General features: G+C 40.0%; 1 protein-coding gene across 1 annotated transcript in view; it reads right to left on the minus strand.

Annotated features, from left to right (window-relative positions):
• Nucleotides 1–19370, minus strand: part of LOC122813845 (zinc finger protein 708-like) — a 72837-nt gene that overhangs the window by 8471 nt on the left and 44996 nt on the right. The window contains exon 4 of the mRNA XM_044086381.1: nucleotides 18652–18778. Coding sequence (XP_043942316.1) covers nucleotides 18652–18778 — 127 coding nt within the window. The remainder of the gene's footprint in view (nucleotides 1–18651; nucleotides 18779–19370) is intronic.

The raw sequence follows: 19370 nt of genomic DNA on the forward strand, positions 1-19370 counted from the left end.
AACAGTATTACAATATAAAATGAATAAATTACCCAACAATGTGATAAATGTATGTGTATATATATATGTGTGGGAACAAATATCAGAGCACATTGAATTCTTAAAAATTTCAGAAGTTAGTGTGCCTACGTTTCTTTAGGTGTGGTCTGATAGATGCCCTTTCATTTAAACCATGACCTTTATCAGCTCTCAGCAAAATAATCCACCTACTTTCTCTATCTTCGGTATGATTCATGATGTCACCTCCTCTTACATTAACATTCATTTTCTCCAGCACCCTAAACATGAACTTGTGTTCAGGACTTGTTTGTGTCACATGCTTGGCCAATGCATTCTGCAGATTACCTTTCTTTATATTATAACAGTGTTCGCTTATTCTGTCTCTTAATACCCTATTCGCTTTACCAACATAGAAACATGAACACAGTTCACATACAGCAAGGTATATGACATCAGGTGTCATACAGTTGGCATTGGCTCGGTATATATTTCCTCTGTGTATCTGGATGTATAAATACTATGCTAGAATCTATTGAGGAGCAAAGTTGCATTGTCCACAAGGTGTGGTTCCATAACTAAGACTCGGTGCGTATTCTTGTTTGGTGGATAACAAAGCAATCTTTTAAGATTCTTCTTATTCCTATAGGTAAAGGACGGAGAATCACCTACAATGTTTGTCAATATGACATCAGTTTGTAGTATGTTCCAATTTTGGAGATGATCTCTCTAATTTGTTTATTATCTGCTGTATATGAAGTCAGAAACCTAACTTTTGCATTTGTGACTTCTTTGACATCATTCATTACTATAGGCTTGGGCCCAAAATATGGGGTACATGATGTCGAACGTAAACTTAGAGCATTATCAAATTGTAAATCTACCTCCAGAATTATAACCTCTCTCAGCAAACTTCTCTCCCAAGTCATATAAGTCTGCCATAAAGCCTTTGTCATTGGAATTCAACCTAGACATTCGTAGGGTCTGTCCTTTGACTATGTTACTGAAAACATACTGAGGATGCATACTAGTTCTGAATAGTAAAGTGTTCCTATAACAGGGTTTCCTAAAAATCCCAGTGTTAAACATTCCAAATTCGAGTTTTTCGACATATAAATCTAAAAATTCAATTTTCAATAATGAATATTTCATTGTAAATTTCAAACATGGTGTAATGTTATTCAAAACCATATTGAAACTAAGCAATTCTTCTATATTACCATCCCATAGAATAAACACGTCATCCACAAAACGTCTATAAAATCTTACATATTTCTTAAACATGTATTCTTTGAATAATAACTGTTCTTCCCAGTAAGCTAGGAACATATTGGTGTAGCTGTTGGCACAAGGAGTGCCCATAGCTACGCCGTCTAATTGCTGATAAATATTATCAATAAACATAAACACATTATTTTCCAGCACTAGCTCAAGGAAATGTACCAACAAGTCAATTAAAACATTGCCATAGGTACTATGTTCTGTAAGATATTTACTAACATAAGTTAGACCAAGATCATTAGGGATGACTGTAAACAATGATTGTATATCAAAAGTTACTAAAATCAGATTTTGGATAGTATCCATTTGATTATTAATATAGTACAAATCTGTTAAAAACTGTTTAGAATCACACAATACAAATTCATTATTGTTTAAAATACACCTTAAATGTTTCTCAATAAAACTGACAAGTGCTCCGTAACCCATCCTTGCCCTGAGACTATTGGTCTCATGGGTGGCTTGGTAATGCTTTTGTGTATTTTGGGTATTCCATGTATAACTGGGATGGTAGGCATCTTAATATATAAATAATTGAACTCATTTCTATTTATTAAATTACTTCTATAAATATCTGTTAAAATATCATGTACATATGCACACATTTCATGGACCTTAGTAAAATCAATTCTTGTATAAAACACATCACTTAACATATTATACATTTCATTCTGATAATCTATGGTATCAAGTACCACTATGCCAGAGCCTTTATCTGCTGGCCTAATTGTTATATTTAAATCATTTCTTAAGTTATGAAGGCTCTTTCTTTCGTGGTATGACAGATTATTATTAAACATAAAATTAGAATTGTTCAGTCTCTTTTATGAAAATACTTATAAATCTCATCTTCTGTAGTGCGTAAATATGCTTCAATTAATGGATGATTTACTGGTGTATAGTCACTCAGATTCTTAAACACAAATTTATCATTGCCAGTAGTTAATTCACTATCAATCTTATTAATAGAAGTATCATTATAAATGTACTTGAGCATAACATTTCTGCAAAACATTCTAACATCTATGATGGTTTCATCTAGCATACTATTGCTATGAGGAATGAAACTTAGTCCTTTGACTAATAAATTAATGTCATGCTGTGACAGCGGAACACTGGACAAATTAAAAACTAAATTTTGTTGTGATTTGTCCACATTTTCTTTAGCGTTGTATTGGTGAGTGGCTCCTGAAAATTTCCTTTTTGCCCTCGACTGTTCGAGCGTGTTCTGCTTAAGTTCTTCTCCTGGCATTGCTAAAGGGAAGGAAAGATTTAAAGCTGCTCCTTTTTAAATTCATTTGTTTTAGATCTAACAACCTGCTCTTGATCATTCAGCAGTCTATTCTTAACAACATTCACAGTAGGATATAAATTTACATTTTCATTCATACTGTTATGCGTTATATGTATAACATCTATAGAGTCATTGCTAGTTGCTATTTCCTCATTACTAGCAGCTAAGTTAGTAGAAGGACAAATATCAGCAGATATAGTGTCAGAGTCAACATATTCATTAGCAATTTTTAAGAATTCAATGTGCTCTGATATTTGTTCCCACACATATATATATATATATACACATACATATATCAAATTTTTGGGTAATTTATTCATTTTATATTGTAATACTGTTAATGTTAATGGTTTTAGCTTCATTTTTAGACAATAACTTATTTATTTATTCATTTATTTATTTATATTTTTGTACACATTCATTCATTCTTTTATATTTAGATACATATATTTATTAAGACACTACATTTATATACACATTTTTATACATATGCAGATATACATCTTTGTTTATGCACTGACCTTATTATACCAAGTATCACTTTGGTTGATAATAGTTCTTTCGACTTGTATATGGTTTCATGTTTTGATGGCATCTACTATGTATAGTTTCTAAGTTGCCTCGTATTATTAATAATATGACTATCACATGCAGTTATGTATTAGGCTGTATACACTTTCAGACTTGATAGTATGCTGCTCACAACATGTTCTTATATTTACTTCAATTTTTATTGTTTCTTATGGAATGAAGTTATTTTAATTTTTTAAAAGTAATATGCATACACCATTGTTTATTTCTGTTGCATCTTGAGATGATTTTATGTTTATATATTTAGTTTTAGGTTTTATGGCTTCTGCTTTAAAAGTTGGTTGATTAATTAACATGCAGATATTTAAAGCACATGGTTCCTGTGCTTCCTGTTTGTGATCTGAAGAAGCTACTAGTTAGTGAAAGAGCTTATCGTGGTTTATCTGTGTAATAAACTGAATTATTTGTCTCAGAAGACCGGATTACTTGGATTTTTACACATAGAAGGTTATTTCTCACTCTGTTAACGCTTGCTTGAGTTATTTATCCATTTACTTATTATTTTATAAGCAAGCGTGCTGTGGCAGTAACCAGCATTTTTAATTTACCTTTCACTGAATACTCAAATATTGAAACTCAAAATGAAACACATATTATGTAAACTCAGAACAACATAAATCATAACAATTTCTACCAAATATATGCAGGCAAGCCCCTGCACCCTACCCTGCTAATTAAATATATCAACTCCAAGATTGCACATAGTAGTTAAGTGCAATCTTGGAGTAGATATATATAATTAGCAGGGTGTAGTGCAGGGGCTTGCCCCTGCATATTTGGTAGAAATTGTTATGATTTATGTTGTTTGCTGAGTTTACGCATAAAATGTGTTTTCAGTATTTTGAGTTTCAGTATTTTGAGTATTCAGTATTTTGAGCTTTCAGTATTTTGGTCTTCAGTATTATGACGTTTTGTCATTTTCAGTATTTTGAAGTTTCAGTGTTATGAAGTAAATCCATATATATATATATATATATATATATATATATATATATATATATATATACATACACAAATTATGTTTTAGTTATGTGTAATGCTTCTTTAATTATGAATTGATGTTCTGATGATGTCACTGTTGGTGGTTTATTTAAACCAAGAAAGTTTTTTTCTTGAATTGGTTTTTGTCTGAAGAAGGTCGTACATTGTTACGCCCGAAGGCGCTAGCAATAAATTGGGAAGGTCTGGTATACCACGTTGCCTTTTTGTTTGTTCCCTGCAGTTTGGTTTTTGCTTTATGACCCTGAGAGTAGGATACGTGGGAGAAGAGTAAGAACGTGAGGGGGAGTGAGATTAGAACAGACAGAAACTAAGAGGAAGACAGACTGGGGACACTAAACAGTATGCATAACAGAGGAGTGGGCAAAGGAGGACAGATTAGAGGATAAGAAAAGGTAATAGAGGGGCAAAAGATACAACTGGAAATATGGCATTGGGCAAAAATGTGGTTCAGGGAGGGGCAGTTTTGTGAGAGATGTAAGTATAGATACTGATGAGAAGAGTGAGGGGTGAGAGAGAGTAGTGGGAAATTATGAGAAGAAAAGTAAGGAAAAAATGAATATATGAACATTTCATGAGAGGAATAAACAGTAACATGTGACAACTGCAATTCAGTAAGTAGAATAGTGCACAAAATAACATGAGGATGTGATAAAGACAGCTATGTTTAAATTAGACTGCTCAGAGTGTGCTACAATGGATCAAATCAATTAGATAACATCAAAAGATATGACTTATGAGGCTGAACAGACAAGCTGCTTGAGAAAAAAGTGTTAATGATGTCCAACTCTGTATGGTGAACTTTAGCAAATGGCAGAGCTTTTACCCATAAACAGACTAAATAATGTTAGGACTGTGTCCCCAGTAAAAAAAAGATGGTAATGCGACACAGATATGGTACTAGACAATTCAGAGTGCATTAGAATCAATCCATGCATGCCTCCTGTAGAGCAGAGAGTAGGTGCTGTGTCTTTAAGAAGCATATCAAGGACTGAATGTGCACATATAAATACCAGGCAGGTGCTATTCCTAGTGCCATTTTGAGAGTGCAGCCAGAGAGTAAGCATGTATGACTGCAGCAGTTAGTTTGTATATATGTTACTTAAGATAAAGTCAGATGTTAAGTTGTCTATCTCGCCTTCATTCTTGCTGGATGGGTTCGGAGCCGACCTCGGCTCCGACTCGGCCACTCTAAAAGCTCGAGAGTTGGTTCCACCGGCTCGAGGCTCCCCTTATATCCCACAATGCTAGGCGAGAGTTACCTCAGATCTCGTTTGCCGCTACAGCGATCGAGGTGTTGGTTTTCTACCGGCTTCTTGGTAAGTAAACTTTTCAGTAAGTTAGGATTCTTAAACCCCTTTATTGTTAATTTTAACTACATTTTCCCTTAGTTTAGTGGAATTCTACCCCTTTTTTCATAAAATTCCACAAGAACTTAAAAGTTCTCCCTCGGGCCTTCTGGCCTTTCCCCCATTCCCTAGTGGTGTGTGTGTGTTGATTTTCTTAAATAAAACTTTTGATAGTTGTTTTATTTTTGAGTTTTAAAGTGTAATCAGTGTGTCTGACTGAGTGTGTGTGGTTACACTTTCTTGTTCAGGATGTCTAAAGACACAAAGGTCTCAGGCTTCAAGAAGTGTGATGCGTGCTGTCAAAAAATGTCTCTGACAGACGGTCACACTTCTTGTGTCTACTGCCTGGGGCCTTTGCACCTGCAGGACTCCTGTGCTGTATGCCACGGCTTCAGTCCCAGGGTCCTGCAGGAAAGAAAGAACAAGTTGATCCTAAGGGGTCTACTTAAGCCTGAGGATTCCCTTTCTGTCTCTGGGAAGCCCTCCAAGGCTCCTAGGTCCTCGGCTCCAGCTACTGAGCCGAGACCTAAGACTACTAAACCTATGCCTGCATCGGCTCCGGCTGGAGCCGATGAGTCTACAGCTTCTGTCGTTCCTCGGCTCGGCTGGAGCCGAGGTATTAGAATCCCTTGTCGGCTCCGACCAGACCTTCGGAGCCGACATCTAGGAAGAGATCTAGGTCACCATCCCTTGGCTCCGTTCATTCGGCTCCAGCATCTCCTCTGCTGTCTGAACGGAGCCATAAATCTCACTCCTCTAGGTCATCGAGGCTGTCGGATCATGACCTTCAGAGGGTAGTGAGTCGACTTCTAAAGTCCGAGGCACTGGCCCAAATGCTTCAGAGCCCGACTCATCAGTCGATGCCTGCCCCTGTCCATCAATATGTTCCTCCTCCGACTCCGTTGAGCTCGGGCGGGCGTTGAACCGAGACTGTGGCAGCGCCTGAGCCGATACAGATGTCTTCGGCCCGCCGTCGGCTCCGATTTCTTCTTTCGAGGAATCTCGGCGCCGGACTTCCCTCGCCGGCTCCGAGGGGTGAGTGGCATCGGACCCTTGTCCGACCCGCTCTTCCTCTCGGAGCTTCGGCTGGTGAGTTTGGCTCCGACATCGGCCTCGGAGCCATCACTGTCGGTGCCGAGGGAGGTTCTCAGCTTCGGAGCGGGGACCTCTGGCTCTGCCTGACAGGGGTGCTCGAGGTCATGCGGAGTGTGTTAGAGCCTGGCTCTACTCCACAGTCGGCTCCGTCCGCCCCTCCCTCACGGTGCCTCAGGTCAAGTCGACTCACTCCCTCATCCCGGACCGTAGAGAGCCAGCTCCTCAGGAACCCCTGTGGGATCTCATCCTCTTCCGAGGCCTCTCCTGATTTGGCAGAAGAGCCCCTCGAAGAGGAAGTGTAAGAGGAAACACATTGACTCACCTGAGTCCATCACATCTGACACAGATTTAGAGGATTCGAGGGTTCCCCGTTCCCCTTCTGAAGATGTCTCTTTGCAGACATTCTAGAAATCCTCAAACAGAGGGAAATTGGCCAGCCCTCAACCCTTCGGAGGATGAATCTGTGTACCTTGAGGCGTTTGGCTCTCGCCTTCCACCTCCTGGGTGTCTCCCTTTGACCCCCTCATGCAGGTGGTAGCTAAAAGGCATGGACGGCTCCTGATTCAGTGGACCCCACTCCCAGGAGACCCTCAAAATTCATAACGCACCAACAGACAAACAGTTCTTGACAAAAGGAGTTTCTGTGGATGCTATGGTGGTTGCTGCTGCCACTAAGAAGGAACTAGCTGATCCTTCAGTACCTGTCCATCCACCTAACAAGGAATCTAGGACCATGGACAGGTAATGGAAGCGGATGTTCTCGTCAGCGACATTTGCTATGCGTTCGCTGAACTACCTGTGCCATTTTACTCGTCTTCAAAGGGACTTGATTAAAGAAGCGAGTCACATGTTGAAGGACCCTACAGCTGCGGGTTTTCAAGATAAGATGAACACTCAGCTGGCTACCCTGAACTCCATAGCCAACTCCTCCATGCGCCTCCTTTCTTATGCGGCTGATGGAGCGAGCAGGGCCGCAGGTACAGGTGTGGCCTTACGTAGGCATGCCTGGATGCGGCTATGCAATTTTGGACCCTTCAAGACGTCTTTCACTAATTCCCGTTGATGGATCATCTCTTTGGTCCTCAAGTGAAAGAAACCTTGACTAGGTGCGAGACTGATGGCAAGACTCTTTCTGCCGCCGGAGTCCGTTTTCTACTCCTTCTAGGCCTTACCCCAAAGGCCAGAAAAGTGGGAAAATGTGGTTCCGTAAACAATCTCAAGGGACTTCACCTGACGACAGAGTCGGTTCCCGCCAGAGGCAGAGGCGGAATAACAATGGTAGACGCCCTTGTGGCAGGGGCTCCATGAGAACCAGGGCAATCGAGAAGCTTTCTCTGATAAGCCCTTTCAGCATCCCTGAGGTGTTGCCCGACTGCCCACCTTCGGAGGCAGTCGGGGGAAGATTGTCACTGTACCCCGAAGCCTGGCTATCCCTGACTCAAGACAAATGGGTACAGTCCGTCATTACAAGGCTATTCTATTCCTTTCTTCGCATTCCAAACCAACAAAAAAATCCCTTCCAGATGTTCCACCCGCTCAAAGGGATCTAGCGGTTTTGGAAATTTCAAAGCTGCTTGCGAAAAGAGCAATTCAGCCAGTTCCAGCAGACCAGCAAGGATCCGGAATCTACTCAAGGTTCTTTTAGTTCCAAAGAAAACAGGGGACTGGAGACCAATTTTGATCTCAGTATCTTGAACAGATCAGTCAAGAAAACAAGATTTCGGATGGTCACGCTGCAGTCCATCCTTCCCTATTGGGAAAAGGAAACTGGATGTGCTCTATAGACCTTCAGGATGCGTACTATCACATAAAAATGAACAGATGCTCCAGAAGATTCCTCCGCTTCAGGCTGGGAACCAGTCATTTTCAGTTCAGGGCCCTGCCCTTTGGTCTCACCACTGCCCCCCGGGTGTTTACCAAATGCATGGCAGTGGTAGCTTCTCACCTGAGACGACAAGGATTCCAGGTGTTTCCATATTTGGACGACTGGCTCCTCACAGCTCCCACCAAGCATCTCCTTCTGATGGCCAGGGATTACACTTTTCGCATTTGTCAAAAGTTAGGCATTTCAATAAATTGCGAAAAGTCTGTTTTGTCGCCTTGTCGTACTACTACCTTCATAGGCGCAAATCTAGACACAGTAGACATGTCTGCGAGACTAACAGATCAGAGAATAACAGACATACACAAACTGGTCTCACTCCTTTTCAACAACAACAGAATCAAAGCCAGGTTAGTTCTGAAAGTGTTGGGAATTATGGCGGCGGCCATACCTCTGCTTCCATTAGCCAGATTCCACATGAGAATCCTTCAATGGATGCTCTTTACACAATGGTCATACCAGCAACTTCCAATGTCCCACACCATTATGATCACGCAGACGTGCAGAAATCATCTCATGTGGTGGATGTCTTCCCCTCAGCTCTTGCTGGGAAGACCCTTTGTTCCTCCCCCTCCGGTTGCTACTCTGACAACGGACGCCTCCCTGATCGGGTGGGGGGGGCATTATCAGGGCAGGACAGTCCAGGGCACATGGCAACCAGACGAATGCCACTTGCACATAAATGTTCTGGAGATGAGAGCAGTGCTTTTAGCGTTGCAAGCCCTTCAAGACTCTCTTCCTTTGGGAACGATTGCAATCCAGACAGACAATATGTCTGTAGTGTGGTACATCAACAAACAAGGCGGAACCAGGTCCTACCCCCTGTGTCGAGAAGCACTCAGATTGTGGCAATGTGCGATTTCTTCTCAGCGTTTCTGATAGCAACGCACATCCCGGAAGTCCAATCAAATTATGGACAAGTTGAGCAGAGCTATCCTCATGCCTCACGAGTGGTCTCTGAAGGACTCTGTTGTGAGAGAAATTTTTCTCAAGTGGGGTCAGCCTTGCTGCGATCTTTTTGCTACTCCCCAAAACAGCAAGTGCAGAGATTTTTCACTCTATTCCTTTACCAGGCCAACCCAGCAGAGCGCTCTAGTCCAAGTTTGGCCCCGGGACTTCTGTATGCATTTCCTCCTTCCCACTAATCTCTCAAGTGATACAGAAAGCTATCGCTCAGAAGGCCTCGTTGATCCTCATTGCTCCTTACTGGCCTCGACAGGTGTGGTTCCCCTTTCTACATCAATTTCTATTGAGCGACCTTGGCACCTGGACCTAGTTCCAGATCTTTTGATCCATCAGTCGGGTCAGTTTCATCGCTCCCTCCCTCTCTGAACCTCACTGCTTGGTTCCTCCAGTTCCAACCTTAGCCAGGCTTCCTCAATTATCTCACTCCGTTCGAGATATTTTGATAGCTTCCCATAAATCTTCCACTCGGAAGATTTATTTGAGTAAGTGGAAACGCTTCACATATTGGGCTCAAGGAAGGGACATAGATCCTTTCACTGCTTCCATCCAAATAGTCCTTGAATTTCTAGCTGAACTCTTCCATGCAGGTTCATCTCCTTCTACTCTTAAAGTTCAATTGGCAGCTATTTCTAACTTTCATGTGGGTATTTCTGAGTCTGCCTTAATGTCCCACAAGCTTTGCAAGGCTTTTTTACGAGGAGTTTTTCTTCTCAGACCTCCTATAAGAAATCCTCCTCCTCCATGGGACCTAAATTTAGTTCTTACTTCTTTGATTCTTCCCCCTTTCGAACCTGCAGCCTCCTGTTCTTTAAAATTGCTATCATGGAAAACTCTCTTTCTGGTAGCTATTACTTCAGCTAGAAGAGTTTCGGAACTTCATGCACTCAGCTGTCGACCTCCTTATCTGTTGTTCCATAAGGACAGGGTATCCTTACGAACCAACCCGTCCTTTTTGCCTAAGGTAGCCTCGACGTCTAATCTAAATCAAACCATTGACCTCCCCGTGTTTTTTCCAGAATATTCCAATAGGTCTGAACAAAAATTACACTGGCTAGATGTTCATCGTCAGTTAAGGTACTATTTGGATAGAACAAAACAATTCAGAAAATCTGACCAGCTGTTTGTCTCCTATGCAGAAGGCAGAAAGGGACTTTCAGTTTCAAAGGTATCATTATCTAGATGGCTGACATCTCTGATTTCCCTTGTTTATGAAATTAGACACCAAAAGCTGCCTAACAAACCTAAGGCCCATTCCACCAGAGCTTTGGCTACTTCCATAGCCTTCCAAGACAGACTGCCTATTGACACCATTTGTGCAGCGGCTACTTGGGCTACTCCTCACACTTTCATTTCTCATTATAAGTTGGATTTAGCTTCTAGGCATAGAGCTAACTTTGGTTCCACTGTTCTCAGGAGTCTGTTCCGTTAGGCCACCCGGGACAAGGTGCTAGGGACACGGTCCCATCCAGCAAGAATGAAGGCGAGATAGACAACTTAACATATAGAAGTTATGTTCTTACCATAACGTTCCATGTTAGTGGTCTTCTTCTCGCCTTCTTCTTGCGTCCCACCCTCCTTCCCCCTGGCCTGGACAGACCTAGAGGAGTTGTGTTTGTGACCTCTCTTTCTACCACCTCTTTACTTAGGCATATGCTACTTTGCATATTTCCCGAATCAGGATGTAGGTCACCCTTCTTCTCCCTGTTGTTAGAGGTGGACTCTGTTTATAGTTATTCTGTTACTATTATAAGCTGGGGTTAGCTTACAAACGAGATCTGAGGTAACTCTCACCTAGCATTGTGGGATATAAGGAGAGCCTCGAGCCGGTGGAACCAACTCTCGAGCTTTTAGAGTGGCCGAGTCGGAGCTGAGGTCGGCTCCGAACCCATCCAGCAAGAAGAAGGCGAGAAGAAGACAACTAACATGGAACGTTATGGTAAGAACATAACTTCTATTTAACTTCTATCATGACGTGTTTGTGTATAATAAAGCTGCTTGAAGAGAATTCACAAAGACTCTTCTATTGTGTCCACAGTAGGAGAGCGACATGTTGTCAGAACCGGGATTCCAGAGAATGACATTTGGAGCCATACTGTGCAGAGATGACAGTGAAGGTAACCTAAGAGAAACGAACATGAAAAAGAGCCAGAATAGAATCAAGGGTAATGAGAATTCGCACAAACTACTTATTTTATAAAAAAGATAAAATGGAGCATTACAAGGGCACAAACAGCATTACTAAACAAGCGCGAGGCACAAAAGGTTAATTAACTAAGGGAAATGTTTAAAATTAAGATATTTGACAAAATGATTATCAGAAAAGCAAAATGAGTATATTTAAAACAAAACGACCATGTTTAAAGCACAACGAGCATGTTTAAGGCAAAACTGGGCATGTTTACAGTAAAATGAGCACAATAAAAGTACAACAGGCATGAAAAGGGATTAAACAGGCAAAATGAATATAAGAAGACCAAAAAGGGCACATTAAGCATAAATAAAAGAAGGCAAGAGCTGTGTTTTGGCATATCTACAACTTCGTATTGCATCAAGGGCATAAATAGAGTTATCTGAAGTGTCTCAAAGTGTGTAAAAGTGCTTACAGTGTGCTTATTACTGTGTATGTATTCTGAAGAGTTTATCTGTGTGCAAAGTACAACTATTTTCTGAAGTACAGTCAATGTGTAGCCATTTCGAAAAGTTTCTTGTGCTGGGTGTGTCTGTTTGCAAAGTGCTGCCATTACAGACTGTTTCTTGCATTGCAAAGAATTGCCTAGCAAGGTACCGCCATTTTGGGAAAATTCCAGTGTGCTGTGTACAGTTTATTCACAAAGTGCAATTGCTTTGAAATATTATTCACTCTGAGCTCCTCTTGCCCACTTCATTCACATCGTGCAGTTATTTGAAATGTTTCTTACACTGATAAGAGGTGATTTCTTGCAATACAGTAATTTTAAGAGTATTACATTGCCCAAGAGACTTATTTCACAAAGTTCAGTTACACAGAGGCTTGTTGTGCTAGTGGGTAAAGTTACAAATATTGGCATAAACCTCTGGCATATGTGTATGTGTTCTTGCTTATTTGCAAAACCCTTCACTGGTATGTATTAATATGGCAGACAGATTTTGAAAGCCCTTATCACTTGTATTTGATCAGAATATTGCAGAGAATATTTGATCAACAGTACGATATTTTTACACAAGCAGCTTATTCAGATAAATATGCATGCACCAGGGCATTCATTTTGCTAAAACTAGCTGGGTCAGAGGCCATAGAAAGAGATCATTCATTTGTGTATGTACCAGCAGTATATGAGGGAGAAGGTGAAAATCGTCAAATTGTTGTACAGGCTGAATCAAGGGAAGACCCTGAGTAATTGAAGCGCAAGTTCAGAAAAATGTGTAACCCCCAGACAAGTATTACATTAGAGAGGCACTTGTTTTATGTGAGAGATCAGAAACCAGGGAAAACTTTTGCAGCTTATAAAACTGACCTGAGAAACAAAGCCAAAATGTGTTGGCTTGGTGACTTAAAAGATGAGTTAATAAAGGACAGGCTCGTGTGTGGTATTAATAGTGCTGCCTGCTGTGAGAAAGAATTTGCTTTGTGACAGTGATTTAATGTTGAGTAAAGTCATTGAGATTTGCCAGATCCATGAAGTAACAGAAAAACACATAAGTATGCTTGCAAGTGACACAAGCATGGTTTCAGCAGGCTCCAGAGCAAATGTAGATAGCATGCAACACATGGCAGACAGAAGCAGGTCTAAGTACATGGCAGCCACAGCCCCTACTGGCTCACCAGGGGAAACCACATAGTTTTCCAGCAAGTTCTAAGACTAGTTCAGTTAAAGGAGCATACTCTGTACAGTACAAGTGCCAATCAGCAAAATGCTCACTGCAGTACAAGCATGAATCAGCAAAACCCAAGTCCAGCTTTATTTTTAACTGTCGCAGTTGTGGTGTCAATCATGAGTCTAAAAGAGAACAATGCTTAGCAATTGGTCAGCTATGTCACAAGTGTAAAAAATTGAACCATTTTCAAAACTTTTGCAAATCAAGTAAACCCTACACACAGCTGTAAAGAAAGGTCACACAAAAAAGCAAGTTGATCAAATAGACTGCAAGTCCACTTTTTATGTAAATGGTGCATCAGTAATTGGTGAGAGAGTTGATGCAGTAAATTTATTGGCAAAAAGCCAAGTATTTTGTACAGTCCAGATCAATGGTAAATCCAGAGAGCTTAAAGTAGACACTGGTTCAAAGTGTAATGGTATATCAGCAGACACATTTGCTAAAGTGAGAACTAATGAGCAACTCAATGTGGCCAGTAGTGCAAAAGCAAAACTTGTTGCTTATGGAGGTGAAGAAATTCAAACCGAAGGCTCAGTGATGCTTTCATGTTATTTGGCCAAGAACTATTACAACTTATTATTCTATGTAGTCCGAAGGCCAGTACAGTCTTTATTGGGTCTCAAAGATAGTTTGAAAATGAATCTGCTTTCTTATACCAAAGAAGTTCCAATTTTTCTGAAGACATTTTCTCAGTGTGCTGATATTTTCGATGACAAGTTGGGCAAACTTCCACTTGTGTATTCCATGAAGTTAGACCCAGAGGTCCCTCCAGTAGTCAGTCTAGCAAGAAGAGTTCCAATAGCTGTGTAGGATAAAGTTAAGGCTCAGTTGGATAAAATGGTAGAGCAAGGTGTAATTTGTCCAGTCAAAGAACCAAGTGAATGGGTGTCGTCTATGGTAGCAGCCCACAAAAATGGCTCAGACGAAATCAAAATATGTTTTGACCCAATAGATTTGAACAAAGCATTGAAGAGTCCGCATCACTCAATCCATACAGTCGAAGAGGTTGCAGCGCTAATAACAAATGCCACAGTTTTTTTCTGTCTTGGATGCAAAAAGTTCATTTTGCAAGTGATGCTTGATCGCAAATCCTCATTACTAACCACTTTTGGTACCCTGTTTGGCAGATACAGATTCCTAAGGATATCATTTGGAATAAATTCCACCATGCAACGGAGCAATTTTTTTGTGCCATAATAGTACATGATTCATTGGTTGGAGGCAATGGTGAAGCAGAGCATGACAGAAACCTAAAGAGAGTTCTAGACAGAGCACGTGAAGTAAACTTGGCTCAGTCCTCTGAAGTGCAAATTCAGACTTCCAGAAGTTATATATGTATGTCATTTATTTACCAGTATTGGTTTGAGACCAAACACGACCAAGCAAGCAGCTATTCTTGAGATGTCAGCACCAGACAATATTCAAGTTCTACAGCATTTCCTAGGCATGGTCAACTATTTAGGCAAGTTTATACTAGACTTCAGTGAGTTGACAGCACCTTTAAGAGAACTGATGTGCAAAAATGTTGCATAGTCATGGTTAGAACAGCACCAGAAGGCATTTGAAGCCCTTAAGCAGAAAATTGCCACCCCACCTACATTAAGATACTATGATGTGAATAAACCAGTCACTCGAAATTTCCTGTGATGCTTCAAAATTTGGTCTTAACACAGTTATACTTCAAGAGGGAAGACCAGTAGCCTATGCACCTAGAACACATACCCAAACTGAAATGCAATATGCTCAAATTGAGAAAGAACTTTTGGCAATAATATTTGCGTGGTCCAAGTTTCATGATTATATTTATGGTCAAGCTATTCAGATTGAAACTGACCACCAACCTCTAGTCACTATTCTAAAGAAGCCTGTGCATTCAGCTCCAGTGAGGTTACAAAGAATGATGCTCAAATTGCAAAAGTACAACTTCAAAATGGTCTACACGAAAGGCAAACTACTCTATCTGGCTGATACCGTATCCAGATCACCAAGAAATACAAAAGAAAAGCTTGACGCAGAGAATTTTGACTTGATGGCAGTGCGTAATTTCTCTACCACTAAGCTTGACGAGTTAACAGATCACACAAAGACTGATCCAATTTTGCAAAAGCTCAATCACTACATTAATGCTGGATGACCATCAAAGCAATGTAGTGTACCACCTGAAGTGCAAACCTATTGTCCTTACAGAGATGAAATTTCGATGGAAGATGGCATTATTTTCCAAGGTCCTAAATTGTTGTTCCTGCTTTAAGAATATATCCAGATTTTGCATCATGGTCACCCAGGTTCTGCATCCACTAAGAAAAGAGCGAGAGAACTACTATTTTGGCCTTCATTACTGAAAGACATTGATAAAGTACTTTCTTCTTGTTCAGTATGCAATAGTACTAGCAAAGAGAACCACTTCAGCTAAGTCAAGCTCCTGAACTACCTTGGTCAAGAGTAGCCACTGATATCTTCAAGTGGGACAATCAACAGTAGCCACTGATATCTTCAAGTGGGACAATCAACACTATTTAGTATTGGTAGACTCTAACTGAAATTGGTTTGAGATTGATTTACTACCTAACCTAACATCCACTACTGTTATTATCAAGTTGAAACGTCATTTCTCAGTTCATGGTAGTCCACACAAAGTTATTTCTGACAATGTTACTCAATTTACTACTCACTTGTTTCAGAAATTAACAAGAGAATGGGACTTTGTACTTGTTACTAGCAATCCTGAACATCCACAGTCAAATGGGTTAGCTGAGCGTGCAGTGCAGAGTGCAAAGCAATTACTCGAAAGGTCAAAGCGTGACAATACCAATGTCTTTTTGAATTTACTTAATCTCAGAAACATACCCCAGGCAAACCAGAATGATGCTACCTATTAGTTCCAGTTTATTGAGGCCTAAAGCTAAGAACAACAGAACCATCAAGGCTCAATTACTTAAGAAGCATTCTATCCAGAAGTCCAGTTATGATAAACTGAGCAGATTTATTCATCCATTGAGGGAAGGAGAGACAGTGGGAATAGAAACAAGGTAAGGTTTCAACCAGATTGGTCAAGTTACAGGTATATGTGCCAAGCCGAGAGCCTACCTTGTTGAATCTGAGGGTGTGAAGTACAGGAGAAATCGCAGGCATCTTCTTCCTGTACCAGAATCATAATTTCAGCATTGTTCCTGTGATACAGACTCTAGATCTCAGAGCGAACCAAACATTGTTTCCGTCCCAGAGTATGTTTTAACCTCTACTTCCATTTCTGAAGATGTCCCAAATACTTCCAAGGTTGAACATTCTGTAGAGACAGCTCCAGTTGCTAAACCTAATTCCCAGTTTTATGTCACACGATATGGTAAAATATCCAGGCCCAGTATGAAATACGAAGCAACATGTACATAATTGTATATATATACCTAGTCTTGTATAATTGCATGACAAAGAATCACTTGTAATATCTGCATGCCAAATAGATTCATAACATTGCATGATCTATTTCTCACAGAGGGAGGATGTATATAAATACCAGGCACGTGCTATTCCTAGTGCCATTCTGAGAGTGCAGCCAGAGAGTGAGCATGTATGATTGCAGTAGTTAGTTTGTATATAAGTCAGTAAACTTCTATTGTGATGTGTTTGTGTATAATAAAGCTGCAGTTGAACAGAACCCACAAAGACTCCTCTATTGTGTCCAAAGTAGGAAAGCGACATGTCCCAAGTCGTGTCTAACTCCTTTAGTGACCGTGTGAACAACTGCCCCCCAATCCATGAAGTATACAAGGCTAGAATGGCACAGAAGCAGATTGCCATGTATAAATGAGTCAACTGAAATTTTTCAACCTTATTGTTCGTTGGCATCTGATTAGTTGACTAAAAAGATGGTCAACAGGCGTACAAGACTGCACAATTCTCGCGGTAGGGAAATATGCCCTTTCCCCAAGAGTGTGCAGTCTCAGAGTTAGTGTATCTATAAATAGCAGTGTGGGTGGGTGGTGCGGCCCCCCCATATGGGGGGGGGGGGTGCATGGAAGCTCGCCCCTTGCAAAAAAATGTTTTATTAATTTTTTAAGCTGAATTTTTCTACATGCAGAGACTGTAGATAAGTACATGCATAGTAGCATGTTGACGTTTGCAAGTCAAAGTTGTTTTGTCAACTTTGTAAACAGAAATGTGGGTGTTTTGTTTAATCTCAGTACATCTCTCTCTCTCTCTAGTGACACACATATATACATATACATAAGACTATTTTTTCTGAATTAAAAAAAGATGAGTGGAACATTTATGTTTTCTTTGTTTCTATTTATAAATGAGCTTTTCACTTAAAAATTTATGACAACATATTTGGGTTAACTTACAAACTGCAGTAAGGATACTAAACATACTGAATACATTGTAAAAACAAAAGGTAACAGCAACTTTGTGATATTCATGACAACCTTGTGTGTGCATGTTTTTTTTTTTTTTTTGCCAGTGACCACGACTTCATTTATGAATACCTAAAATGGAGATGTAATTTGTGAGGGGATATTTAGAGAAAAATGACGTAGCTTCATTTAGAAAAGGCAGTAAACTGTGACATTGGTGATTTGACTGTGCAGAACCAGAACAAACTAATTCAGTGATGTTAGCAGCAGGATAATGGAAAATAAGCAAAACTTCTCGTGTACAAATAGAAATATGAATACAAAAGAACAAACAGAGGAGTGGGAAGTGCAGAAAGGAGAAACCGGAAAAATGACAAGAATGATGCACGAGGATTTTGAGAGAGAGATTTTACATTATTAGATGCAGAAATGCCTAAAATATAAATAAAAGAAAGGGAAAAACTGGAGAGATGTGGATAAAGAAATGAAAGTGCAGAAAGGAGAAACAGGAAAAATGACAAGAATGGTGCAGGAGGATTTTTAGGGAGATATTTTACATTATTAGATGCAGAAATGCCTAAAATATAAATAACAAAAGAAAGGGAAAAACTGGAGAGATGTGGATAAAGAAACGAAAGCAAACAATAGCAAGGGAAGGTGATTGAAAAGAATGGGAAAAGTTAGTTTCTTCCTGTTATTAGTAAATACTAACAGCATATAGACTATTAAATGATGCTTAATCATTTTAAAGTAGTGTAAGGAAAGAAATGTGGAAATTGTGTGTTTACTAGACAGCAGATCAATATTAGAAGTGCAGGAGAAATGGTATGAAATACTACGTGAAATCAGGTGATACGGAGTGCGGGAATGGATAAATGCTCATTAATTGTGATATTACGCAATGCAAATGAAGGATGGATTAATGATATGAAAATACACTTTAAACTATCAGGAAAACAAATCCTGTTTTTTAAGCTGAACGACACTTACCTACTGAAACCAGAGTTTCATAGTTCTGTACCATCACTTCCCGGTAAAGGTCTTTATCTTCTTTTCTTAACATCTGCCACTCATCTTCTGAGAAAGTGACAGCAACATCTTCAAAGGTTTCTGGTACCTAAAAAGGACAAAAAACACAATACGTCATCTTTTCTTTTACTGTATGAAATACAAGATGTTAATTTCTTTTTTGACACATGACATAATTAACATTTGCTGGTGTGGTATTTATTACAAAGATGGAATAGATTTATTACAAAGGTGCAATAGATTGCAAGTGCCCCCCCCCTTCAACCACGTTTGTTGGTCTAGTATTTATTACAAATGTAGACTGGATTTATTACAAAGGTGGAATGGATTGTGCGCACCCCACCTTCAGCCACAAGTTTGTTGTTCTAGTATTTATTACAAAGGTGGAATGGATTTATTACAAAGGTGGAATGGATTGTAAGTGCGCCCCCTTCAGCCACGTTTGTTGGTCTAGTATTTATTACAAAGGTGGAATGGATTTATTGTGAAGGTGGAATGGATTGCAAGTGCACTCATAGGTTCATAGGTAGGTACTAGGCTATTGGCCCTAGGGCCTATATAAGCCTAGCCAAAAAATGTACCCAGACTTTCGCCACCCAAGAAAATTATTTTCCTGTGCCCCTGTCAAGCAGAGCCACAGAAGTGATCCCTGGGGTGAATTTCCCATTTCCCATCCAATC

This window comes from Protopterus annectens, chromosome 10.part0 (genome assembly GCF_019279795.1).
Source record: "Protopterus annectens isolate FY-2018-M chromosome 10.part0, PAN1.0, whole genome shotgun sequence".
Taxonomy (NCBI): Eukaryota; Metazoa; Chordata; order Ceratodontiformes; family Protopteridae; genus Protopterus; species Protopterus annectens.